At 44.1% G+C, this 27,863-nt stretch overlaps 1 protein-coding gene across 2 annotated transcripts; it reads right to left on the bottom strand.

The window, feature by feature from the left end:
* Positions 1–988: 988 nt before the first annotated feature.
* Positions 989–27,849, bottom strand: HEYL (hes related family bHLH transcription factor with YRPW motif like). Of its 2 annotated transcripts, none has more exons than XM_056795204.1 (5): positions 27,293–27,849; positions 17,102–17,168; positions 15,524–15,607; positions 12,671–12,752; positions 989–3,069 (listed from the first exon to the last, which is right to left on the bottom strand). In XM_056795204.1, exons 1-5 carry the CDS (start codon positions 27,367–27,369, stop codon positions 2,402–2,404), a joined length of 978 nt encoding a protein of 325 aa, XP_056651182.1. In that variant the 5' UTR covers positions 27,370–27,849; the 3' UTR covers positions 989–2,401. The 2 variants fall into 2 exon arrangements, with proteins under 2 accessions (XP_056651182.1, XP_056651183.1); XM_056795205.1 differs by lacking the exon at positions 27,293–27,849 and adding an exon at positions 19,665–19,762.
* Positions 27,850–27,863: the final 14 nt, after the last annotated feature.

Consider the following 27,863-nt stretch of genomic DNA (forward strand, 5'->3'; position numbering starts at 1 on the left):
TCAGTGGATAGAGCCAAGAAGTCCTGGGTTCAAATCTGACCTCAGACACTTCTTAGCTATGTGATCCTGGGCAAGTCACTTAACCTCAGTTGTCCAAGTCCTTACTGCTTTTCTAAAGCCTTGGAACCAATACTTAGTATGGATTCTAAGACAGAAGGTCTGGGTTTAAAAAAAAAAAAGGAGGCACTAGACTTTTGTTTAGTCCCAGAAAGCAGAAACAGGAGTAACAGGGAGAAGCTTTAGAGAGGCAAATGCCATCTGACCCACATTGAAAAAGCACCTACTATGTGGCTGACCCTGCAACTAAGTTCTTGGTGTAGGTTCAATGAAAGGAAAACTCATTGGCTGATTAGAGCCATCCCAAAGTAGAATGAGCTCCCTAGAGCTAAGGGAGGGAGCTCCCAGTCAGGAGAAATTATCACAAGGCTGGATGAGACCGTGTGGAGGAGGTGGGAGAAAGAAGGCTGTGTGGCCCACTGAATAGCACAGATTTGGAACTGAAGGAGCTGAGTTGGAATTCTGGCTCTGGCTATTATTTGTGTGACTTGAGCGGGTTACTGTCTCTCTGAGGCTCAGCGCCCTCTTCTATAAGAGAGAGTTGGACAAGATGTATGCTAAGATCCCTTTCAGCCCTGAAGTCTCTGAGTTTATGATCCCCAGGACTCCTGCTTGGGTGCAAATCCCTTAGATGGCCTCTAATGAAAGAATGTGCCAGAGCCAGGAACCTCCTGGAGAGAGCTGATTGTTAAATGATCATGGTGAGCATTTATACCTTGGAGCTGATTGTTAAGTGATCATGGTGAGCATTTAAACCTTGGAAATTGGCAAATGTTACAAATCGAGGCTTGATCTATTTTGTTGATTGCCCAGACATAAGACAGAAGAAATATTAATAATGCAGATTAAGCTTCAAAGTATATTGGACATACTTCCCCCCTTACCCCAAGTGGGTTGTTAAACATTTATCAAAACACTGCTCTAATGATGCTTCTGATTCTGTGATTTCAGCTCTTTATTTAGTGGGAATAAGGGATAAAAACTCGATCCTGTGATCTTGTTTTTCCAATTCATCTGGAGTAAAGTGGGTCAAAGGCAGAAGTGTAATCTTGCCCAATGGCTCTTTTTGTGGTGTTTCCTCATATTTATTCACACTTTTCACTGGGAGGTCAGACATTGTGCTCCAGCTGCTTGTTCTGGAACCAGGTTCCCAAGAAACTACTGCTTAAAAGTCATTTATTCCTTCTGGGCTTGACTTCCCAGAAGGGCCAGCTGGCCTGGGATGCAATGTTCTGTTCTCTCAAAACATTCCCCGCTTCTCTCTTTCATCCCCCTCCACTGTGATTGATCCCAGATGAGGATTTCTGCTAGGAAGGGCCATACAACGGGTTGACTTTGTCATGGACACACAGAAATGGATGACCAACTCCGGGAAGAATAGTAACTAGTATTAATACACACATCATTCACAGAGCATTTTTTTCTATGTTAACTCATTTGATCCTCATAGCAAACCTGGAAAATAGGGACTATTATTACTTCCATTTTACAGATGAGGAAACTGAGGCACTGAGAGATTAAGGGATTTGCCCAGGGTCACAACTAGTGTCTGGGGGTAGGATTTGAACTTAGATCTTCCAGATTCCAAGTCCGGTGCCCTATGGACCTTGTCAACTAGCTGTCACTGAATCACCTAGATGGAGAGTCTTGCTCTAAGAGCCATGTCACTCAAGGGAATTCCTCTAAAGGGGAGGCTGGGGTTTAATAAAGGGTAGCCACAGAGGAGGAATCAAAGTCAAGGAATCAAGACTTAGTGGTAGGTGATCAGGGTCCAGATGAGGACTCTTTATGAAAGCCCAAGGAGCCAGATTCCATGGCACCCAGGCGATCTCACCTGTCAACACCACCTAGAGGGGGCACCACAATGCCCTACTTGTCAATTACATGATGAAATACATCTGCATGGGGGAACGCTGGCTGGAAGTGAAGATGTAGGATGAGAAGATCTGGTCCAACCCCTCCATTCTGATGCGGCTCCATCGAAGGTCCAGCCAGAAGGAGTTTCCTCAGGTTCACCCAGTCATGAAAGAGGAGAGGCAAGAGAGGAAGCCAAATTCTCTGGCTTTGGGTCCAAGGCTAATTCTGATACACCAGACAGCCAGTTTTATAATTATTAATAAAACAAAGGGAGAAGGGGAGCTGGATGGAGCCTGGAGGCAGGAAGGAGGACATGAAGACCGGAACTGGAGAGGCTACTTCGAGAAGCAGGGAGGAGGAGAGAGGCAGGATGGGGATGGAAGAAGGAGCCCTTTCCATCAATCATGGTGCCATCCAGGCCTGCTCCAGCCATGGTCCCAGGGAATGGCAAGCTGTGCATGTGCCAGGAATCTGGTGGGGAATCACCTCAGAAAGCCCCAACCTCGGTAGTCCAGGAGTGGCAGAGTCTGGCAGTGCCAAGACTGCCTGCGGGCCCCTGAACAGATGGACTCAGCGCAGTGGGCGATGTGTAGGGAGGAGGAATGGGAACTGCAGGGGAGGGAGAGCATGAGGGGGAGGAGAGCAGGACTGCAGCAATGTGGCTGTTTCTGGAAGCTGCGCCACTCCCCACAGGGACCAGAGCTGGGCTAGCCGGCCTCCCTGCAGGGCGGGCCCGAGGGGGGCCTGTGGGCACCCGACGGCTCAGGAAGCTCTTCCGGGAAGGCAGGATGGTGCCAGAGATTCGGTGGAGAGGGGTGGTTCGGAGCATGGGGATGGAATACGCCAGAGAAGAGGCAGTTACGAGTGCCAGTCCTGGGCTGGGCCCTTGCTGGGGCACTGGAAGTTGGCTCGAGGCTGCCGAGTTGCCGTGGGGGAATGCCCATGGCCAAGCTGGGCAAGGCAGGAATGTGGCAGCCCCTGACGAGGGCACCATCTCAGCAATGTAGTTGTGCAGATGAGAGAGGAGGCGAAGCCGGATGGGCTCGGTACTGCTCTGGCCCTCCAGGATCCCAAGGTATCTGCCAACTTCAGTGAGGCACTCTCGAAAGCCAATGCTTCTGTAGTCCACTGCCAGGGCACGGGCATCAAAGAGTCCTGAGGGGCAAAGGACACAGGAAACATCAGAGCCTGCTGGGCGCCAAGGAATCCTACTCACTACAATTGTCGAAGAGCCCAGGGAGGGACCTGGCTGCGAGGGGGATGACTCCGTTGCAAATGTCTGCTAAGTTTTCAAAGGTCTAGAAACATGTCAGAATGAAACCCACCTTCCCACTATCCAGGATAAAAATAGCTCTGTCTGGGAAGACAGAATATGCTTACCACAAGCTTAAATTCTCTTATCATCAGCAGGAACATAATCATCATGATTTACAGCTGCAGCTGAAACTCTGAGACTCTCCTAGAATCATAGTTTTTGAACTAGAAGGGATCTCTTTGTTATTCAGTCATTTCTGACTTTTCATGACCCCATCTGGGGTTCTCTTGGCAGTTATTGGAGTGATTTACCATGTCCTTCTCTGGATTATTTGACAGATGAGGAAACTGAGGATCATACAGTAAGTGTCTGAGGCTGGATTTCAACTCAAGAAGAGAAGACTTTCTGATTGTGGACCAGGCACTCTATTCCCTGGGCCACCTCACTGCCCTAGTTGAAGTTAGTGGTTTTCAAGTCTAAATCTCTTCTATCACAGATAAAGAAACTGAGTATTAGGAGCTATTTTGCCCAATTATATGACCATAAATCTGACAACCTAGGTGAAATGGATGAATATTTGCAAAAATATAAATTGCCAAGATTAACAAAAGAGCAAATAGAATACTTAAATAATCCTGTCTCAGAAAAAGAAATTGAACAAACCATCAATGACCTCCCCCGGAAAAAATTTCCAGGGCCAGATGGATTCACAAGTGAATTCTATCAAACATTTAAAGAACAATTAATCCCAATACTATACAAACCATTTGACAAAATAAGCAAAGGAAGGTATCTTACCAACTTCTTTTAATGATATAAATATGGTACTGATACCTAAGACAGGCAGACCAAAAACAGAGAAAGAAAACTGTGGACCAATCTCCTTAATGAACACAGATGCAAAAAATTTAAATAAAATAGTAGCAAAAAGACTCCAGCAAGTTATCACAAGAATTATTTACTATGACCAGGGATGCAAGGCTGGTTCAATATTGGGAAAACCATCTGCATAATTGATCATATCAACAACCAAACTAACAGAAATCACATGATCATTTCAATAGATGCAAGAAAAGCCTTTGACAAAAATATAATCCATTCCTATTGAAAACATAAGAAAGGAGAGGAATAAAAGGGTTCTCCCACAAAATAAGAAGTAATATTTATTTAAAACCATCAGCAAGCATCATCTACAATGAGGTTAAGTTAGAAGCCTTCCCAATAAGATCAGGAGTGAAACAAGGATGCCCATTATCACCTCTATTATTTAACATTGTACTAGAAACACTAGCGGTGGCAACTAGAGAAAGAACTGTGGGAGCAGAAATGCAGAAGAAAAACATGTGATTTATCACTTGTTTATATAGGTATAGGATTTGGGGTTTTGGTTTTAAAAGATTATTATAAAAATGAATAATATAGAAATAGGTAATGAGTGATAATATATGTAAAAACCAGTGGAATTTCCTGTCACCTCCAGGAGTGGGGAGAGAAGAGGGGAGGGAGAGAATATGAATCATGGAAAAATACTTAAAAATAATTTTTAAAAAGAGAGAGAAAAAGAAACTAAGGTCCAGGAACTTTGGTCCCTTCCCTTTAGACTTTTCCACAGTCAAAAGGGAAGTTAAGTAGCCTCATTAAAAAAAAAATGTGAATGGTTGTAAGGCATGTTGAATTAGCTATACTGATTTTTAGTATTGTTTATGATAATTTAATTTTTTTAAAGGAAATTTCTCTAATGGAGTGCCCCAGGCATCTGTCCTTGGTTCTGTGCTATTGAACATTTTTATCAGTAACTTGGATGAAGTCACAGAAGGCATGTTTGGCTAGTCTACAGAAGACAAAGCTGGGAAGGACAGGTTTAAATGACTTGCCCAAGGGCATATAGCTAGTTGGTTGCAGAGTTGAGAACTAGACTGAGGTTCACCAAAATTCCGTAGAGTTTTTGTTTATTTAAGTTAATATCTATCAATATTTACCATATTAGAAATTTAAATGTCTTAAATGAAAATGAATTAAATTGTTAACTTAAAATATTAAATTATATTATAAAAAGAATCCTGAAAGGCTCTTTGGGGCATCCAGAAAGAACCACAGTGGTATACTTCTACTGTGCTGCCTCTTTAATAATAAAAACAAATATGAACAAAGTACAAGATTTATACCTCCCTTTATGTACACAATCCCATTCCATCCAAGAACTTGAGGCTCTTGGATCCCCATTTTCAGAAAGCACAAAGCTAGGAGGGATGGAGAGCAGGAGAGCAAAAGAGCTAATAAAGAGGATGATCACATGATTAAGAGCTCCAAAGCTGGTCTGACTCCACTGCCCAGCACTTGCCCACAACTCTTGTAAGCCTTCTTGGAAAATGAAATTCAACCTCTTCATTTTGTAGATTGAGAAACTGAGGCTTAGTGGAGTTATGGTATATAGTAGAAAGACTGTTCTACTTAAAATCAGAAAAGACTTGGGTTCAAATTCTGCCATTGACCCAACTTGACCATAGGCAGATCACTTAATACCTCCAAGTCTCAATTTTCCTACCAATAAAATGGAAATAATAATGGCTGTGGTATGTGGTTTCAAGGATGAAATAAGCTTTGCAAACCTTATGTTACTATATAAATATCAGTTTTTAAAAATATTTCTCTAATTTTTTTATTGGCACTTGTAATTTTTATATCCCCTCCCTCACTTCTGTGAATTTTTGATTTTCTCCATTTTGTCTAGTCTAGCACCCAGGAATGTATACACCCACACTACACTGGCATGTGCTAGCAAGTGACAAATCAGAAACAAGTGACTGTCCCCTGGGCTGTCCTAAGCCAAGCTTGAGCCACCATTGGCAAATGTGAGACTCAGGAAGTGACATAGAGAACTGACTTTGGAGTTCTTGTCACTTCCTGTGGGAAGGGTTGGGCACCAGTTGACCCTGGAAATTGAGCCTGGAGGAACTCCCTCAGACAGCTTCCTTGAGACGGTCACATGGTGAATGATAAGGCTGACTCCCCTATCACTTGGCCTTCTGGGGAGGCCTCCTTGGCCAAGGTCTTGAACTCCTGCCTGGCTCAGCCTGAGTGGGAGCAGTTTAAAATCCCTTTCTCTCTTTCTCTCTTTCTTAATTTCTTCCTCCTATAGTAAATAAATCACCATAAAATTCCATTCTGACTTGAGTGCTTCATTGAGGTTTTTAAAAAATTAAATCCCTGGTGACCAACTAATTTTATATTCAGTCTCAACCCAAAATTTAACCTTTATACTTCTTTTTCTCTTTCCCTCTCTCCCTCTCCCCCCACCTCTCTCTCTCCCCCCCCCCACCTCTCTCCCCCTCTCCCCCCCTCCTCTCTCTCTCTCTCTCTCTCTCTCTCTCTCTCTCTCTCTCTCTCTCTCTCTCTCTTTCTTTCTTTCTTTCTTTCTTTCTTTCTTTCTTTCTTTCTTTCTTTCTTTCTTTCTTTCTTTCTTTCTTTCTTTCTTTCTTTCTTTCTTTCTTTCTTTCTTTCTTTCTTTCTTTCTTCCTTCCTTCCTTTCCCTTGCCTTCTGTCTTAGAATTGATACAAAGTATTGGTTCTAAGGCAGAAAAGTGATAAGGGCTGGGCAATTGAGTTTAAATGATTTGTTATGGGTCGTACAACTAAGAAGTGTCTGAGGCCAAATTTGAACCCAGGGCCTTCCATCTCAAGGCCTGGTTTTTTATCTGCTGAGCCACCTAGCTGCTCCTATCCCATTTATTACTGGAGATACCCCTTTCCTATTTCCTTATCGATAAAGCATCTTTGGTAACAATGACTCAAAATGAAAGAAAAAAAAGTTCAGGGTTCAAATTTGGCCTTGGATACTCCCTAGCTGTGACCCTAGGCAAGTCACTTAACTCCAATTGCTTAGCCCTTACCATTCTTCTGCCTTGGAATCAAAACTTAGTATTGATTCCAAGGTAGAAAGTTAGGGTTTTATTTAAAAGGAAAATCAATTCAGCAAAATTAACCAAAACGCTAGCTAAATCTAATAATATGACCAGTTCCACACCCAAAGTCTTTATCAGTTCTTCATCAGCTACTGTTGTTAATATTAATAATAAATTATTATATTTATAGAGAATTCTGCAAATCTTAAAGTGCTATGTTTTTGTTCACTTGTTTTTCAGTCATATCTCACCCCATTTGGAGTTTTCTTGGCTAAGATATTAGAGTGGCTTGCCATTTCCTTCTCGAGCTGCTTTTACAGACAAGGAAACTGAGGCAAACAGGGTTAAATGACTTGTCCGGGGTCACACAGCTAGGATGCATCTGTGGCCTGATTTGAACTCACAACAATGAGTCTTCCTGACTGTAGGCTCAGTGTTATATTGGTTGTACCCTCTAGATGCCATTCTTAAATTCTTAACATTTTTTATATTTTCTAAATTCTTATTCCTCCTCCTATTAATCACACCAGACAGCAGCAGAGCTAAGATTCAAACTCAGATCCATTGACTCCAAGTCCAGTGTCTTTTTTACATTATATCATCACACGACATTTGATCTGCCTCTGGAAGCTGTTCTAAAAGAGCTATTCTGCTACCTGTGTCTCAATTTACTAATCTGTAAAATACCAGAGGCAAGGGATTGGTTAAAATGATCTTTAAGATATCTCCCAGCTCTAATTAAAATATTTGTTGAAGTGAAGTTGCATCTGTCAGACAGGAGTGGGGTTCAGGAGGAGAGAGAGAGGCTGGACTATTGGATGCTCTCCAAAGTGTCTCCCAAGTCTATAATCCCATCCAAACCTACCTTAGTAGCTGGGAGAGAAGAGAAAGGGAGAAGTCACCATTCTCCTTAACTGACATTTACATGACTTTGCACCAAGAACAACTTTAGTATTCAATAAAGCTGAGAGAATTCCTATTGGATGAACTGAGTGTAGTGTGGCTTCTTTCTCCCATGGATAAGTTCTTCCAATAACCCCCATTTTGAGTAAGGGCCCAGTGACATCACATTTCACTCTCCAGACTTGGCCGCCATATTTCAGCTTCTCCCTTGGACCCCACATTCCTCTTCTCCCATTGGTGAGGTTCTTTCAGAATCTGTTTTTGAGGAGGATCCTAGACAAGCTGTCTTCCATACTCCAGACTTCACCACCTCCTTTCATCGATTCCAACTAGGAGCTATGTCCCTGATCTCAACCTTCCTTCTCCCACATACATACATTTGCCCAGGCTGGTTAGTCCATTGGGGAATCTCTCCCTTCACTCTCCTGCTTTTCAGCTCCCTTTTAAGGGCTGTCTTCACTTTTAAAATATAAGCTGTTGGAGGGCAAGGATGATATCTTTGCTTTTCTATATTTCCCCACAGCTTTGCTTCCTTGAAATGAAATGTCCACATGAAGTCACTTCTAAGCCTGAGCATATAAGAAATGGACAGACAACACATTCAACTTGGAGCCAAGAGTCCTGAGTCTAAATCCCAATCCTACCATTTACTAGTCATTTCCTTCTGCTTCCTCATCTGTAAAATGGGTATGGAAATATCTGTCTCATCCTTCCTCCTCCCTTAGTAGGGTCGTTGGGAGGATTTAATTGGAAACCAGCTGGAAAGCATTTAGCAGCCATAAAGTACTAAATTGGTACCAACAATAACTATTAATAATGCAAAAGGCATTATTGAGTTGATGGTTCATTAGTGAATTCTTCCCAAAGTCAGAGTGGCTTTTCTTCATTTCAAAGGAAGAAAAGTCCCTTTTAGCTTTAGCTTCATAGGCCTATGATTCTGTTCTCCCTGAGGCAAGGGGCTAGGGTCTGGCGTAGAAATCAGGGTCATTGTGCAAGCCAGAAGAGCTGGAGTGTGACAGGACTCCATGGGCTCCCATGGGGGGGCAGGAAGACATTTTTCAAGCTCCTTCCTTTCCTTCACCCAAGGGCTCTTCCACAGCAAAACATTGCAAACAGCTCCAGAGGAGGCATCTGGGAGCTAGAGACATCTTAATTCAGGGAAAAGGCAGCCAAGAGGACCGAGGGCTCTGTGACCCTGGGGGACCATCCTGCCCATGAGGCTTTCTTGGTAAAGATCCTGGAGTAGTTTGCTGTTTTCTTCTCCAGTGGATCCAGTGACTTGCCCAGGGCTACATAGCCAGGAAGTGTCTGAAGCTGGGTTTAAACCCTGGACCTTCCATCTCTGGGCCCAGCTCTCTCTCCATGGAGTCCCCTGGCTGCCCCTGATAAGTTCTACAGGTCATGGTAGCTGAGCCAGGACTTCTAGCATCCTGGACACAGAACCATGCGGTGTTCTTGGACATAAAGCTACCATGCCCATTGTTCTGCCACAGCACCCAAGATTTCTACCAAGAGAGCTGGTCCTCTGACTTTGTCATCAACATCTCTAAGGCTTGTGGGGGTAGGGAGTTTGGGGAGACATGCATTAAGCTGTTGCTATCTTTAAACTCATCTCCCCATGCAATAGCCCATTGGCTCTGCCTATGCCCATCCCTTCCCACTCCAGTCCATTCTCTATTCAACCACTAACATGATTTTCCTAAAGTTCAGGTCTGATGGTGCCACTCCTCTACCCCTGTAGCTCCTGTGACTCCCTATTGCCTTCTGGATCAAATACACAATCTTCCCCTTGTCATTCAAAGTCCTTCATAAGCTAGCCCCCTGCTCCCTTTCCAATCTCCTTCCACCTAAATCCCCCCAAGCACCCTTTAGTTCAGTGGCTGACCTCTTGGCTGTCATGTGGATAGGACCCTCCATCTCTTAGCTCCCAAGCCCATCTGGAGCATCTCCCTCCTCTACTCTAACTCTGTCTTCTCTGGCTTCCTCTAATGCCACCAAAAATGCACCTTCTCCGGGAAGCCTTCCCTCTGTTCCTGCTCTCCTCTTTAGCCTGTACACAGCCCACTCTGGATGTGTTGGCATGGTGTCTCCCCCTTGGTCTGTAAGCTCCACAAGGGCAGGGCTTAGCTCAGCACCTGGCACACAGTGGGTGCTTACTGTAAGTTACATAATGTTAGGGTGGAGCAAGGAGGGTTTTTGGAATTCTACGGTTGACTGACAGGACTGGAGTGACCGTTGGAAGAGCAAGGGCTTATGGGAGAAGAACGATGGGCTGAGGGGATACTGAAGAGCCCCTTGGTGTTCTACCTGGTGACCAGGAGCTGAAAGGTCCTGTTTCTGGGTGGCTGAAGATCTGAAGCCATCAGTGAAGACCCTGGTTCTTGTCTTAATCCAGTAGCTGTTTTCTCTCTAGAAATCCTACTGTTTCCTCCACCTGCTGCAAACGGCTAGGACTCTCAAACCAGAGCCCAGCCCTCCTGGGTCCTCCTCGCCTCTCAGAACTGTTTCTAGATGATTCCTTTGGGATATACTAGTATTAGACTCTAGAAAGGGCATTCAGTTGGGAAAGGGGCCCCTGGAACCGACGACTGCATAGATACTCTGTCAGGGCTACCTCTCCCCTCTCCCCTCAACCCATTTACCTTTCCTGGTTAATAAATCCCTTAAGTAGCTATCAGATTCAGTTTGGTCTAATTCACAAAAGGAAGGCGCTTAAGTAACTGGGCACAGCCTCAAGCTAGAGACCTGTCTGTCCCTCTGTAGTAAGGCCAGACAAGGACGGCCACGTAGCTCCTTTGGGGAAGGAAATCTAGAAACCTTCCTCTAGAGGGGAGAAATCTAGAAACCTTCCTCTAGAGGGGCTGCCTGGGGAGACAGACTTCTCATCCTCTCAGCCTTTACCCCAAAGGAGGTGCAAGTGATAGAGGCTGCTAATTCTCCCTTGAGAAGGACAGAGAGGGGAACTGCCATTCCCTCTCCTAGATTCTACTTCAACCCCTGTTCCTGATCACTTGATCCTCCAACCCCTCACTGGTGTGACATCGCAACCAGGGAGCCAAAGCCATCTATTATTATCTCAAGAAGACCCCCCCCTTTTTTTTTACAATAAAATGGTCATTGATGGAGTGAGTGAGTGAACCAGCATATCAGAGATAACTCAGCAAGGCCCGGGGACACGGGCTCAGCCTTTTTGTGTGCCATGCCTTCGAACCCTTTCTCATAATCACAAATTTTAAAAGCATGCAATAAAATTCATAGGATGATAAAAAGAAACCAATTCTATTAAAATATACCACTCAAAAAAAAAAAGTAAGCCCTTACCTTCCATCTTAGAATCAATACTGTGTATTGGTAACAAGGCAGAAGGGCAGTAAGAGCTAGGCAATGGGAGTTGAGTGACTTGCCCAGGGTCACACAGCTAGGAAGTGTCTGAGGCCAGATTTGAACAATCACCTTTATTTGGTGCTTAAAGATTTAGAAAGCATTTGACAGGACCTTCCATGTCTAGACCCAGCTCTCAATTCCCTGTAGCTGCCCCCACCAAATATTTTTTTTAAGTTCAAAGACTAAATTATAATTTAAAGATAGTAGGGAAAGCTAGACAGCTGAGTAAGACACCAGTCAGCCGCTGAAGCAATATCATGCTCCCCTGGAACAGTGGAAGTAGAAGTGGCAGTGGGTGGAGATAGAGTTTAGATCTGGAAAGAACTTTAGACATCATTTAGCCCAACTTCTTGATTTTACAAGTGAGGAAACTGAGCCTCAAAGAGTTTCCTTGGGTCACACAGGTAGAAAGTTGCAGAAGTAGGGGGTAGCTAAATGGTTCAGTGGATTGAGAGCAGGCTAAGAGATGAGGAGGTCCAGGGTTCAAATTTGGCCTCAAAGACTTCTTAGCTGTGTGACCCTGGGCAAGTCACTTAACCCCATTTCCTAGTTCTGACTTGCTCTTCTGCTTTGGAACCAATATACAGTATTGATTCTAAGATAGAAGGTAAGAGATAAAGAGAGGAAGTAAGGAAGAAAAAATTAATGAAAGAAAGAAAAGAAAAAAGGAAGGAAGAAAGAAGGGAAGGAAAAATGAAGAAAGGTAGGAAAAAAGAAAAAAGGAAGGAAGGAAGGAAAGTAAAGAAAAGAGAAAGAAAGAAGGAAAGAAAAAGAAAGAAAGGACAAAGGAAGGAAGAAAGAAAGAAAGAAGAAAGAAAGGAAGGAAGGAAGGAAAGAAGGAAAGAAAGAAAGAAAAAGAAAGAAAGAAAGAAAGAAAGAAAGAAAGAAAGAAAGAAAGAAAGAAAGAAAGAAAGAAAGAAAGAAAGAAAGAAAGACAGAAAGAAAGAAAAACAAAGAAAGAAATGAAGGAAGGAAGGAAGAAAGGAAGGAAGGAAGGAAGGAAGAAGGAAAAAGAAAGAAAGAAAAGAAAGAAAAACTGGGATTTGAATTTGGGATTTAACCATGTTCTAAGCTCAGAGTGCTCTTTTCAAGACACCATAAAGCCTCAGAGGACAAGAGAGAATATCTGAGGAGAGGATAATCAATACTGTCAAAGGCTGCGGAGAGGTCAAGAAGGGGGAACCTTCTTTTAATGGCCCTTCATTTAATGGAAGGGGGAAGAAATGTCAGCAAGATGAAACAGGGAAGGAGGTACAGAGTTTGGCCGTGGGTTCTCCCCAGGTCAGCCGGTGGAGAGAAGGGCTTCGCTTACCAGACCCTCCAGTGGCCCGGAGCATTTTCAGATGGTCCACTGTCATCTGTAGGATTTCTGCTTTCTCTAGCTTGGAGGAGCCCTGTGAGGAAGAGAGAAAGGACGAAGGTGGAGTTCAGGCCTTCAGACGTGGGAGAGGAACTCTAATCAGAGAAGCCTGATACTGGGCTGCTGGTACCTGGAGATCTAGAGAGGACAATTAATCGTTAAGTATCCTTCATTGCCAGGCAAGTCATGCCAGCATGAAAATAAGAGTTAAAACAGTCATTGCCCTCAGAGCTTACATTAACTTGGGAAAGTGCATGTGAGTGTGTGTCTGGACAATAGAAGCATCCTCCTGAAGATTTTTTTCTCAGAAGGACAAGAGAGAGTGTCCAAGAGGAGAGGGTGATCAGCAATGTCAGAGGTTGCAGAGGTCAACGAGGATTAGGATTGAGAAAAAGGCACTGGGATTGGCATCTAAGAGATCATTAGGGGCAGCTAAGTAGCTTAGTGGATTGAGAGCCAGGTCTAGAGATGGAAAATCCTGTGTTCAAATTTGACCTCAGACACTTCCCAGCTGTGTGACCCTGGACAAGTCACTTAACCCCCATTGCCTAGCCCTTACTGCTCTTCTGCCTTGGAACCAATACACAGTATTGATTCTGAGACAGAAGGTAAAGGTTTAAAAAAGAGAGAGACCATTAGTAACTTTGGAAAGAACAATTTGTTGAATGACAAACTTGGAAACCAGACTGTAGAGGATTTAGGGAAAAGTGAGAAGAGGTTAGCAGGTTAGCTTTTCTAGGAGTTTGGCTGTACAAGGCAGGAGTCATAGGATAATATCTTGAAGGAAGGAAGGGATGCTAAAATTCCAAGTGAGAGCTTTTTAAGACTGGAAGAGATTTGAATATGTTCATAGGCATCAGATAAGGAGAAATGAAAGATTAGAGAGAAAAGTAATCTATTAGAAGGGATGGGAGGGGATGGCATCAAGGACTCGGGTTGGTTTTGACAAGGAAACCCCAAAAGGGGTTCAGGAAGAGTTGTACAGGACCGAAAAATGACCACACACTGTGCCATGCTTATCAAATCTACAGGTGACACGAAGCTAGATAATTAGGTCAGGAACCCCAAAGATGCCAACAAATGAGAATAAAGGGCAAATCTAACACAACAAAAGTTTAATAGTAAAGCCCTGCACTTAGTCAAAAAGCCAAACTCCAAAGTACAATATTGGGGAGACACATCTAAAGAGCATCTCATCCAACAATGCCCAGTAGAACTGCTTGTCAGCTTCCAGAGGGAGGAGGAGCAGAGAAGGGGGAGGGATCATGAATCATGGAACCATGGAAAAATATTCTAAATTAAAAAAAAAATAGTATCACATCCAAAAAGGATCTGGGGGGTTTTAGTGGACTTCGGGCTCCATCGAACCCATGAGGACATGGCAGTCCCAAATGTTCACACAATCTTAGATTATGTTACTAGAGAGGAGGACGAAGGTGCGTCATCCTGTGATCTACTCAGACCACATTTGGAATGTTCTGTTCTGGGGCCATGTTTTAAACCTGGATGGGAAAGAGACTCAAAATTGTGCTGAATTAAGGGCAATGGTTTGAAGGCAGGAAGTAGGGATAGTTAGCCTGAGAAAAGAAAAAGAGGGGAGGTGGGCAAGGAGACAAGATAATCGAGTGTCTTGAAGGCTGTCATGTAGAAGAGGGATGGGCTTTGTTCTGTTTGGCCCTGAAGGGCAGAACTAGGTGGCTTGGGTGGAAGTCAGAAAGAGGCACCTTTGGACTCTATATAAGGCAGACATTCCTAACCTTTGAAGCTATACAACAAAGTAATAGATTGCCTGCTGTCCCCCTTGTTAGAAACATTCATGGACAGGATGGGTAGCTCCTTTGGGGGAATGCAGCAGAAGGGTTTTGGATATCCGGCTGGAAATTGGCCTGGGTGACTTCCAACTTGGATTTTGTTAGGAAACAACTGTGTTGCAGGTGAAGCTATTTCCCTCCACATATACTTTTAAAAGATGAGGAAACTAAGGCTCAGAGGCTATGTCTAAATTTTGACTATGACACTGGAAGTCATTGAAGGTTTTTGAGGAGGGGAGTAACTTGTTTTAGGAAGCAGAATCTGGCAACCTGCTGACATTAGGGGGAAGGAGACTGGTCATGAATTAGATTAAGTTAGCACCTTCTCCATCACCCTCTACAATAGCCTGAACTTCCCAACTTTTGAATTAGGAAATGAACCCAGACTAAATGGACAATCACACAGGAGAATTCCACCAAACTGGACTCCTTTTTGACACCTAAAAATGGCACTGTGTTCTCCTACCTCAATGAGAAACCAGTTTCCTCTCCCGCTCCCTCCCCAACAGACACTCAACATTCCCATTCTGCCTCCATGAAATACCTAACATTCTCTCTCTCTTACCAGTAGACACCCAACCCTCCTACTCTCCCATCCAGCAGACATTCAACATCCCCCCATCAAACGCTCAATCTTCCCACTCTCCCTCCAGCAGACACCCAACCCTCCTACTCTCCATCCAGCAGACACTCAGTCTTCCCACTCTCCTTCCAGGAGACATTCAACATTTCCATTCTGCCTCCGTGAAATACCCAACATTCTCTCTCTCCCACCAACAGACACCCAACCCTCCTACTCTCCCATACAGCAGACCCTCAACATCCCCCCCATCAAACTAGAAACCTTCCCACTCTCCCTCCAGCAGACACCCAACCCTCCTATTCTCCATCCATCAGACACCCAACCTTCCCACTCTCCTTCCAGGAGACATCCAAAATTCCCATTCTTCCTCCAGCAGACGCACAACCCTCCATCCTTCAGGGACACCCTTACCTGCTTCTCAAAGGCTGTAGGGACCAGCCGACGAAGCTCAGACAAGCTGCTGTTGATGCGGTCCCGACGTCTTTTCTCAATGATCTAGGGAGGAGCCAACCACATCAGGCACACAGCAAGCCTTGCTCTAAGCTGCCCTCCCCAAACTCAGTCACCCTGAGGCAGAATTTTTCATCTGTGGGATCTCAAAGAGTCTCATAAATTCTTTGGGCCTCATTTATACCATCTCTAAGTAAAGTTCAAATTCCTTGAATAAGAATGTAAATAGGCTGTGCCCAACCTCCTTTTCTGTTCTGGCTTTGCCTTGTTTTACCCTTCTTTATATACTTTATACTCCAACCAGAATGGACTTATCGTGGTCCTCAAACATGCACTGTGCTCTCTCCTCTCCATGCCTCCATCTCCTTGTGCTTAGAATGCTCTTCTTCCCCTTTTCACCTGTGAAGTTACTGCCCAACCAACCTGGTGCCTTGGCAAGTGGTTAAGCTATTGATCAGGTTAAGCTATTGATTAGGGAGGGAAGTCTTCTCCAGCCTTGAGGAGGAGTGGTTCAAGGGGGAAGCCTGCTTGCTTCTTTGGCTTCCTTCTAGCCTCAGCTAATGTCCCACCTTGTGTGAGAAGTCTTTCCCAGTTCTTCACATTCCATCCTTTCCTTGAAAGGGGCCTCCCATTTATCATGTCTTTATTTTATTTGGGCAGCTAAATGGCCCAGACTCATCTTCCTGAGTTCTGATCTGACCTCAGATATTTATTAGCTGTATGATCCTGGACAAGTCACTTTACCCTACTTGCCTCAGTTTCTTCATCTGTAAAATGAGCTGGAGAAGAGCATGGCAAACCACTCCAGTATCTCAACCAAGAAAACTCCAAATAGGGTTGCAAAGAGCAGGGCAGGAATGAAAACGACTAAACAACAAAAGTATCCTTAGGTCTAAACCCCTGACATCAAGTATATCAGTCTCATTTTACGCATGGGTAAAATGAGTCTAAGTGACTTGGTTTTAGCTGGTCCATTATATATTCTGCAGTGGTAAAAACTATGCATCTTGGAAAGGGAATCAAACAAATCAGCTATGTGAAGGACACCAGTTATTGTCACCATCATTTAGGCTCTAAATCCTATGATTCAATCAATCAATCACTGGGCATCTATTAAACACCTCCTGTATGTTAGTGTCCTCCTGAGTCCTTTCTTGTTCAGTCTGGCTTGCCTGTGTCAGAGGTCTAGGATCCTTGGCATAGTGGCTAAAAGAATCTTTAGGTAATTAATCGATCAATCAAGAAGCATTTATTAAGTGCCTGCTGTGTGCCACCCATTGTGTTAGGTGTTAAGAGGCAAAGACAAAATGAAATAATATTGCCTTCAAGCATCTTACCGTCAGGGTAAAGAGAAGCTCTAATGAAGGCAACCTCTTCATTTCCTCTAATTAAAGCCCCCTCCCTCTAGAGCTTCCTGTGATTAAGAACCTGGTTTCCTGCCCTGTAAAGCAGGTAATGAGCTACCAAATGCCTACAGAGGGATCCAGGGTTCCCCAGGGACCACAGCAGACCCTAGGAGAAGGTGCAGAGACCACTCACCCCTCTCCTCTTTTTCCTGGCTTGCATCTGGGATGTAGTGGTGGGGGAGTGAGCCCTGGAGATCTGGCTGGAGAAAGAAGACACAAATGTGAGCGAGGGGAGCTCCCAGCCCAGGTTCCTGAAGAGGGGCCCCCTCGAAAGGGCTGCTGCCATCGTGGTGAAGCCCCTGCAGGCTGAGGGCTGTGGGGGACAGCCGCTCATCTGGCTTCTCCTCCTCCCAGCAGCTCTCGGGGTTTCAGTTACCTCAAAGCAGCCCCAACTGTGTCCTCCCCCCCACCTGCCCCTGAGTGCCCATGGGCTCTCCAGTGCCTCTTTTCCCCAAATCCAGCCAGAGTCCCAGGAGGAGGGGGGTAGGGAAGGGAGGGGTATGAGTGTGAGTTTGGGTGTGCCTGTGGGTGGGTGTTTGTCTCTGTGTCTGTTTATGTGTGTCTTTGTCTCTGTGTCTGTTTGTGTCTGTCTGTGTGTGTTTGTCTGCTTGTCTATGTGTGTCCTTGTCTCCATGTCTGTCTGTGTCTGTGTGTGTTTGTCTCTGTGTGTGTCTGTTTGTGTGTGTTTGTCTCTGTGTCTGTGTGTGTCTTTGTCTATGTGTGTCTGTCTCCATGTCTGTCTGTGTGTGTCTGTGTGTCTCTGTGTGTGTTTGTCTCTGTGTGTGTCTGTGTGTGTTTGTCTCTGTGTCTGTATGAGTCTGTCTGTGTGTTTGTCTCTGTGTGTGTCTGTTTGTCTCTGTGTCTGTGTGTCTACGTGTCTGTATTTGTTTGTCTATGTGTGTCTTTGTCTCCATGTCTGTCTGTCTCTGTCTGTATGTCTGTGTGTGTCTATTTGTCTATGTGTGTTTTTGTCTTTGTGTATGTGTGTGCGTGCGTGCATCTGTGTGTGTGTGTCTTGAGAGAGTGTGTGTGTATGTGTGTGTTTAAATCCAGAGCTGTGGCAGAGAGCCTGGGCTTCCAAGCATCCGGGCGTCTCCTTGAGAAAGGAGAGGTGGGAATGGCTTCTCCTGGTGCTGGAAGACATTAGGAAAGAGCTGGTTTCAGAAAAACCTGAGAAAACATTTATGAATTGATACAGATTGAAATGAGCAGAATCAGGAACCAGTTTGCATAATAACACTATAAAGATAAACATTTTTGAAAGGTTTTAAGAACTCTAACTCATCGCCCAATGCTGATTCTCGACATTCAGTGATGAAACATGTTACCCATCTCCTGACAGAGGGTGATAGTCTAGGTGGGCACAATGAAACATTTATTTTTGGACAAAATCATTGTGGGAACTTATTTTGCTTGACTACATATATTTATTATGAGGGGTTTGTTTTTCTTTTCTTCTACCCTCCCGCCAAAATGGTAGAGAAGTGGGAGGGAGAAAAAATTTATTTTTGTTCACTAAAAAAGATTAAATTTTAAAAGGAAGGAAAAGAAAAGAGAAGAAAGAAAGGGAGAGAGAAAGGAAGGAAGGAAGGAAGGAAGGAAGGAAGGAAGGAAGGAAGGAAGGAAGGAAGGAAGGAAGGAAGGAAGGGAGAGAGAGGGAAGGAAGGGAGGTGGAGAGAGAGAAAGAGAAAAGAAAAGAAAGAAAAAGATAGAAAGAAAATGGAAGGAAGGAAGGAAAGCAAGAAGGAAGGGAAGAAGCAAGCACTGTGGTACAGTAGAAAGCAAGCTGGTCTTGGTGTCCAAAGATCTGGATCTCAATTTCCTCATCTGTAAAATGGAGGTAATAATGTTCACTCTCTCAGGGTTGTTGTAAGGAATATACTTTGGAAATCGGACATCATGAAATAAATTGGAATTGTTGTTCCAAAACAACAATAAATAATTATTATAATCCTTTTTTATGCTTATTAAAAAGGCAGCTTACAAAGGTAGAAAGGGAACTGGACTTCTAGTGTCAGGAGACCTGGGTTTCAATCCTGATTCTTACATCCATTAGCAAAGTGATCACCAACAAGTCATACTCCTCTCTGAGTCTTAGATTCCTCATCTATAAAATAGGGATCAAAACAGTAATCAGGTTGCTGTAAGGAACCTTTGAAACGTTCTAGAAATAGGGAGCAACACTGCTGTTGTGCTAATGTGAGCTGGTGTTTCCAGAGCTCTTTAAAGTTTGCAAGGGGCTTTATATACATTATCTCTGGGAGCCCTGGGAGGTTTAGGTTATCATGATCTCCATTTGACAGATGAGAAAACTGAGGCTCATGGAGGTTATCAGTTGTTGATGGCTGTGAGGAGCCAATAAAGTTTTTGGCAAAGGGTTTCTGGAATGAGCAGGGGAATGGAAGTGGGTGAGTTTGGGAATGTAACCCAGGAGATGAATTCATGTACCGCCAGCTTCTCCCTCCATCCTCGTGCCCTGGACATCATGCACAGTGGCCGGTGCCCCTGATTAGATTCTGCTTCCTCAGTGGCCAGCCCCTGCAGTGACACTTGGGCTGACCAAAGCCAAGGCAGAAAAGGAAGGCTCTTGCTTCATGGATGGGTTTGACCTAGGCCAGTGAGGCAGCCAGTGAATAGAGGAGCACTGGGCCCAGAGTGGGGAGTTCCTGAGATCAAATGTGGCCTAGGACACTTACCAGCTGTGTGACCCTGAGCAAGTCACTTAACCCTGTGTGCCTCAGTTTCCTCATCTGTTAAATGAGCTGGAGAGGAAAAGAGCAAACCTCTCTAGTATCTGCCAAAAAAAAAAAAACCCAGATGGGGTCACAGAGAGTTGGATACAACTAAAAAAATTGAATAACATAGGCTGGGCCGAAGTGCTCTTCTAATTTTGAGTTCCTGGGGTTCTGCAAATGAGCTTCACTTCAGCTGGGGCACCATGATTATCACTGCTCCTCTGTCTTGTTTTTTTTTTAACCCTTATCTTCCATCTTAGAATCAGTACTGTGTATTGATTGGTTCCAAGGCAGAAGAGCTGCAAGGACTAGGCAACGGGGGTTAAGAGACTTGCTCAGTCACACAGCTGGGAAGGGTCTGAGGTCAGATTTGAATCCAGGGCTTCCCATCTTCACACCTGGCTCTCTAGTGGGCCACTGAGCTTCCCCCAGAAAGCACTCTTTAAGCATAAGTAGAGATGTAAGGACAAAAGAAACGGTTGTTGGGTCCCTCTACAATAGGAGATCTGAATCTTTTCTGGGGTCTCCCTTTGGCCATCTGGTGAAGCCCTTGGATCCTTCTAAGGATAATATTTTTAAATGGACAAAATAAAATCTAGATGATAACAAGGGAAGCCAATTTTACTGAAATACAGTTATCAAAACTTATATAGTGAAAAAAAAAAAACCCAAGTTCACAAACTCTGACTTTCTCAGCATGGCATGAGAGAACTGGTAGGATTTCCATGGAATGTCTCCCCCCACCCCCCAGACCCACAAATTCTTCATCCTTGGCATGAGGGAAGGGAGATTTTTTTTTTTCTGGCTCAGGACTCTTCTCTCCCCTTTTCCCCAAGAGTAATCCTGGGCAATGATGATGAAAACATTTAGCCCTTTTATTGCCAAAGTTCTCTGATGCAGTCCACTGAGGAATGCTTCTTCCTCTGGTCCCTGGAAGAGCTGGTTTGCGCTCAGAATCCTTCTGGAAAAGCTGATTGAGTAAGAAATCCACAACTTTCATCTGACCAGCAAAGAAAGGGGACTAGGTGGCATGGAGAGAAAAAACACTACTGGCTTGGAAGGGAAGAACCTTGAGGTCTTGGATGTCACAGTTCACCAATTTACTGTGTAGAAGTGGCAAAACTTATTCTCTCTCTAAAACTTCAGTTTCCTCTCCTTCCTTCCTTCCTTCCTTCCTTCCTTCCTTCCTTCCTTCCTTCCTTCCTTCCTTCCTTCCTTCCTTCCTTCCTTCCTTCCTTCCTTCCTTCCTTCCTTCCTTCCTTCCTTCCTTCCTTCCTTCCTTCCTTCCTTCCTTCCTTCCTTCCTTCCTTCCTTCCTTTCTTTCTTTCTTTCTTTCTTTCTTTCTTTCTTTCTTTCTTTCTTTCTTTCTTTCTTTCTTTCTTTCTTTCTTTCTTTCTTTCTTTCTTTCTTTCTTTCTTTCTTTCTTTCTTTCTTTCTTTCTTTCTTTCTTTCTTTCTTCATGTCTCTGAACATCCATTTCTTGACCTGTAAAAGGAACTAAACAACCTTTTAAGTTTCATTCTGGTTTTAATCAGAGATCCATAAAGGATATGTGAATTAAGTCACAGTGTTCGTGGACTATAAAACAGCCCCTTCTGAATGACAAAGCCTCTCAATGACAATGCTAATAATGATAATTGCTGGGATATTAATAATCCTTTCCAATTTCCAAAGTACTTTTCTCACATCTAGTCTGTGAGAAAGGAGGACCTATATAATTATCCCCATTTCACTTATAAGGAAGCTGAGATCTAGAGTTCTAAAGACTGGTCCATGATCATGCAGCTAGTAAGTAAGGGGTAAAGCTGAGATTCAAACCCAGATCTCTCTTATGACTCCCAGGCCAGTGTCCTTTGCATTTTGAGGCTGCTTCTCTGAGCTCATTAGCTTTTGTAGGCACTGAGAATATAAATGTTCATAAGATTTAAAATGGGAAGAGACCTAAGAACTCATCCGAACCAGAGGTTCTCAGCTTGCTTTGCACCCTGGACTCCTATTGGGCAATCAGGTGAAACTTATGGGGTTCTCAGAATAATGTTTTTAAATGCAAAAACTGGATTAAGAAGGAAACCAATGATAGTGAAACATAGTTATCTCAAATTTTTTTAACCCTTACCTTCTGTCTTAGAATCAATACTAAGTAACTATTCCATGGCAGAAGAGTGGTAAGGAAGAGGAAATAAGTGACTTGCTTAGAGTTATACAGCTAGGAAATGTCTGAGGCCATATTTGAACCCAGGACCTCTGGATGCCAGGCCTGTCTCTCTATCCACTGAGCCACCTCACTGCTAAATAATTTTTTTTTAAGATCATAGATTCCTCCATTAAGAACATTTGATTGGGGGGGGAGTTGTTATAGATTCCTTAATTTCACCAATTAATTTATTAATGACCAGCCTTTTAATTGTGCCAAATGGGATAGCTGATAATGAATTCCTTGTCACTGGAGGTATTCAAGTGGAAGTTAGACAGATGTTTATTGGGAGTCTTATTAAATGAAAATGAGGACGGACAAGAAAGTGACTCTCTCAGGGTCACAAAGCTCAGAAATATTGTTGTTACTGAGGTTTGTCCTTCATTTTGGAGGAGGATCAATGACATCACAGGGTGATGTCTTGACTTGTGCATGAATTGGATTTTTAAAAACCATTACCTTCTGTTTTAGTATCAATTCTAAGACAGAAAAGAGGTAAAGACTAGGCAAAGCGAGTGAAATGACTAGCTTAGGGTCACCCAGCTGGAAAGTGAATGAGTCCAGATTTGAACACAGGTCCTTATCAACTCTAGACCCAGTCCTCTATCCACTGTGCTGCCTCAATTGCCCCCATAAACTAGATTTAAGTGAGGCAGAGTTGCACAACGTCATCAGTCTCACTCTCTTCTAGTCATAGAAGTCCTAAGTAGCAAGACAAAAGGTAGGACAATTGGTGCCTCTGGTAGTAGCAGTGCTGGTGGTAGTGGTAGTAGTTGTAGTAGTAATAGTGGTAGCAGCAGTAATAGTAGGAGTAATAATGATTGCCATTTACAAAGTATACATAATAGGCATAGCTAAGTGTCCCAGTGGATAGAGTACTAGACCTGGAATCAAGGAAGACCTGAGTTCAAATCCAGCCTCAGACACTTAGTAGCTATGTGGCCCCAGACAAGTCAATTAATTTCTATCTGCCTCTGTTTTCTGATCTGCAAAATGGGTATAATAGCATTATTATGTGAGTGTGTAAGGATCAAATCAAATCAGTTATCATTTGTAAAGTGCTTTGCCCTAGAAATATTAGCTATTGTCATATGGTACTTTAAGATATCTGTACAGTATTTGAATCTAAATATGAACTTTTGAAAAATGAACCTTTTTTTTTTAACCCTGACCTTCCATCTTGGAATACAATGCTGTGTATTGGTTCCAAGGCAGAAGAACAGTAAGGGCTAGCCAACAGGGGTCAAGTGACTTGCCCAGGGTCACACAGCTGGGAAGTGTTGGAGGCCAGATTTGAACCTGGGACTTCCCATCTCTAGGCTTGGCTCTCAATCCACTGAGCTACCCAGCTGCCCCCTCTATCTCTTTTTAACCCCTTACCTTCCATCTTAGAATCAATATTGAATATTGGTTCCAAGGCAGAAAAGTGGTAAGGGCTAGCAATGGGGATTAAGTGACTTGCCCAGGGTCACACAGCTGGGAAGTGTCTGAGACCAGATTTGAACCCAGGACCTCCCATCTCTAGGCCTGGCTCTCAATCCACTGAGCTACCCAGCTGCCCCCCAAAATGAATTTATTATATTAAAAAAAGTGGAAAGATGAACCTGCCCCCTCCTCCTCATTTTTCCTCCTCCTCTTTCTCGGCTATGATATTCTGCTTTCCAACATTAAATCCTGACAGTCCATGAGGGTCTCTCCACTATATTCAGTACAGATAATGGAGAACTGGTTGCATTACATCACAGCAAGTGATGGAGCTGCTGCCTCTTTCCCCCTGCTCAAAAGACAGCATTGCTAGTCCCAGAAAACAACTCCTGGTTCCTCTCTGATAGAAGGAAGGCTGGCATTTTGCCTCATGTGGTACAGAACTCTGGACTTGTGATCTACAAGATCTGGGTTTGTATCCCATATGGAATATTTGCTCCCAGCTCTGAGTAAGTCACCTTCACCTTAGCCTCTGTCTCCTCATCTGTAAAATGGTCAGAGAATTCCAGAGCACCTGCTGCTCAGAGCTGCGATTAGCCACGAATGGGATGGAGTATACAAGGCACTCTGCGAACCTAAAAGCACCATACATACATCAGCTGTTAATACTTGAATAGATATCCCCTTAGGTTAGAAAGCTACAGGGAAAGCATCAGGCTATCGGCTGGAGATGCAGTACTTGAGGGTCCCCTGGAGGTTATCAGGTATCAAAGGGTCCTTCCAGCTATCATGTTCTTTGTTCTAAGTATTTTTTGTTCCAAGGAGTCTTTCTGCTCTGTCTCCTGTATTCTAAGGTCCCTTCCAGCTCTACTATTTTCTTTTCTAAGGTTCTTCCCAATTCTGGCATATCCTATTCTATGGTTCCTTCCAGCTCTGACATTCCATGCTTTAAGGTCTTTCCCAGCTCTGGTATTTTCTGTTCTAAGGTCCCTTCCCAACTCTGGCATATCCTGTTCTAGGGTTCCTTCCAGCTCTGACATTTTCTGTTCTAAGGTTCCTTCCAGCTCTGACATTCCATGCTTTAAGGTCCTTCCCAGTTCTGGTATTTTCTGTTCTAAGGTCCTTCCCAACTCTGGCATATCCTGTTCTAGGGTTCCTTCCAGCTCTGACATTCCATGCCTTAAGGTCCTTCCCAAATCTGATATTTTCTGTTCCCTTCTAAGGCTTCTTCGAACTCTGATATTTTCCATGTCCTTTCTGGCTTTAACATGCTATGTACCGATCCCTTCCAGCTCTGATTGTCTATGAGCCTAAGCATATCGGGCAGTTGGCACCAGATGTCAGATTTCCCTTTCTGGCCACACACATCTCAGGTTGAATGTCTGTATACCCTGATGAGAACATGCCAGCTGACAGCAATGGCAGTGACCTGGAAGTTTTCTCAGGGGACTGGGGAGCCCACCTGGGCTTTGCCGTGACTAATCTACAATGTGATAATCCTCATGGGAAAGACTGAGAATTGACTGGATGTCAATTAGTACCTCAAGCAAATTGCATGAAGTTTTTTTGACAGAAATTATCTCCAACAATGAAACTGGGGAAGTGGGATGAGAGGGTGGAAAGATTCCTGGGCTTGAGAACCAGGGAACATGAACCCCAAGCCTGATTGTCACTAATGAACTGTGTTGGGGCAAATTCCTTCCCCTCAGTGGGACAGCTTATAGTTTCTTCATCCATAAAATGAGGAGCTGGACCTGATAATGTCCAAGGACCTTTCCAGCTTTAAATCATCCCATGATTAGGTGAATTCTGGGGACATAGCCATCTTTAAAACAGTATTCTAGGAGGCAGTTGGGTGACTCAGTGGATTGAGAGCCAGGCCTAGAGATGGGAGGTCCTAGGTTCAAATGTGACCTCAGACACTTCCCAGCTGTGTGACCCTGGGCAAGTCACTTAATCCCCATTGCCTAGCCCTTACCACTCCTCTGCCTTGGGACCAATACATAGTATTAATTCTAAGACAAAAAATAAGGGTTTAAAAAAACAAAAACAAAATAAAAGAACAATATTCTATGATCTCAGATATTACCTAGATGTGTCATCCTGAGCAAGTCACTTAACTCCTATTGTCACTCTTCTGCCTTGGAACCAATATTTAGTGTTGATTCCAATGCTAATACTAGTATTAGAAGGTAAGGGTTAAAAAAAAAACACAAAAAAACCAAACAGCCCAGGATTCCAGACTCAGATATTGAGGATAAGCACTTTTCTGTTCTAAAATTTGAGATTTTTATGTCATGTTGTATCCTATGTTCTACCATTCTGTATTCTAAGGTTCTCTCCAGCTCTGATAGTTTATGTTCTAAAGTCCTTTCTAGACCTGATATTCTAGAGTGCTTTATAGCTCTGATATTTTAAGTTCTTTGTTGAAACACAGAATTTGACAATATTCTATATTCCGAGGTTCCTTCTAGTTCAGTCATCCTGAGTCCATAAAAGTCTTTTCATAGGACCCAGAGGGGAATACTTTTTACAAAGGGTCTATCACCCTTTTTAAAAAAAATCCTTTAAAAAAAATCTTAGTCATAACTCCAAGACAGAAGGGCAAGTAAGGGCTAGGAAAACAAGGTTAAGTGACCTGCCCAGGATCACACAGCCATGGACTATCTGAGACTACATTTGAACCCAGGTCCTTCCAGTCTGGTGCTCTATCCACTGTGCCACCTAGCTGCCCCTAATTTTATCACTTCTAAGGAAGAACATTTATCAAATTTTGAAAATAAGCAAGGGAAAAACTGGAACTTCTTCCTTTATGATGAAAAAAAACTAGGACCATATTCCAACTTCATTGAAGAGATAATTAAGATGCCCCAATCCTATATAGACTCCATTTCCACTTCAGGAATAGATAAGTAGGTAGATAAATGAGAGAAAGACAGACAGAGACACATCGCTAGAGACACTGACAGAAACATATAGACAGAGAAAGAGGAGAGAGGAGATAGAAGGAGAGACAAGACAGAGATGGCCAGACAGTGCCAGGGAGCCATAACCAGAGAGAGAGAGAGAGACAGGGAGAGATTTAAAATTTTATCTGGGATCTATTTCTGTGTCTCCTAAACCCTTCCATTTAATTGCTAGTGTGTTTCTTTCAAGAATTTAATAGGAGAATATATTTCTTATTAATTAGGAGGTGGGGAGAAACCACCATTATACAAGAAAACAGGAGGCAAGAAGAATTTCAGGGCCATGTCCAAGGTTACTTAATAAGGATAAAAGTGAGAATAGGCCACCATGGGTCCTGCATCCCTAGCCCAGTATGAAGATGGGATTTCTAGCCCAGCCCCTTACATTCTGCCTCTTTCACCAGTTGGCTCCCCCTCTGGGTAAAGCTGCCTCTTCTTCGGAAGCCAGGCTATCCAAGGGCTGGCTTAGAGCTCACAGGACTAGATGCCCCCAGGAAACACAGTAAGACTAGGGGGTCTTGCAGCAAAGTCCACAAGTACACCAACAGAAAGGCAATGAGGAGTAAATGGCAGAAACCTCAGGTTAGTCTCCTGCAAAAAATTAGCCCAGGTTCTGCCACTGACTAACTTTGGTTAAGTCCCTTTCCCTTCTCTGTGACTCAATTTCCCCTTCTGTAAAATGAGGGAAAGAGTTGGAATAGATCTCTAAAGGTCCTCTCCAGGTGACTATTTTGTGAGTCACCTCTTCTCTCCCGGGCTGTTTCCTCATCCGTAAAATGGTGGTGGGGCTCCAGATCTAAAACCTAGTGGGGTGGGCCCCACACTGGTCTATGCCACAGGTGCTGAGAGCCACTTATTCTTAAAGGGGAGAGCGTCGCTGGTCTCTCAATAATGGTTTTAAGACTTGGAAATAGCAAGGTACCCTTAAATAAAGACTTGACAGTCTCTTCTTAGGGCTGCTCCCTTGCCCACTCCCATCCCAGGGCCCGGGGCGGCTCTCTTACCTGTATTCCTCTTTGCCCACATCTATGGTCCCATCAGACTCGGTGTCGGACGGGCTCTCTTCTCCCAGCCTCTTCATGGCCAGCAGCCACAAATCTGCCGCTCGAGGAGGTGTGAATGAGTGCGGACCTGAGCTGCTCCTCCCAGCCTCTCTAAGGTGAAGGAGGCCCCCACCCCTAGCTCTCCGGCTTACTTAGGTTGCCTGGAAGAGGGAGGAGGCGGATGGAGAGGACAAAGTCAGGTCCCCTTCCTTGAAGAGCGGAGGAACTTTTTCCCCTCCCAGCCCACCCGGCTGGTCCCCTGTGGCTTTGGTGAAGTCTCTTCCCAGCCTCCTTCCCTCCCACACACTCCGCTGTGTCTCCACTAGCCCCCCCTCTGTCCCAACCCTCTCCTCTGTCTCACGCTCAGACGCCCTTTCCAGTTTCCAGACCGTCCCCCCTCCTTCCCTCCGGTAACCTCCCCGTTTAATGGGTTAATAAGGCATCTACCAAGAGTGATGGATTGGACCCTGGCTCTCTCCCCCTCCCTCCTGTCTCCCCTACTTCCCCTCCCTCCCTCTCTCACTCTCTCTCC

Source organism: Monodelphis domestica, chromosome 4 (genome assembly GCF_027887165.1).
Source record: "Monodelphis domestica isolate mMonDom1 chromosome 4, mMonDom1.pri, whole genome shotgun sequence".
Lineage (NCBI taxonomy): Eukaryota > Metazoa > Chordata > Mammalia > Didelphimorphia > Didelphidae > Monodelphis > Monodelphis domestica.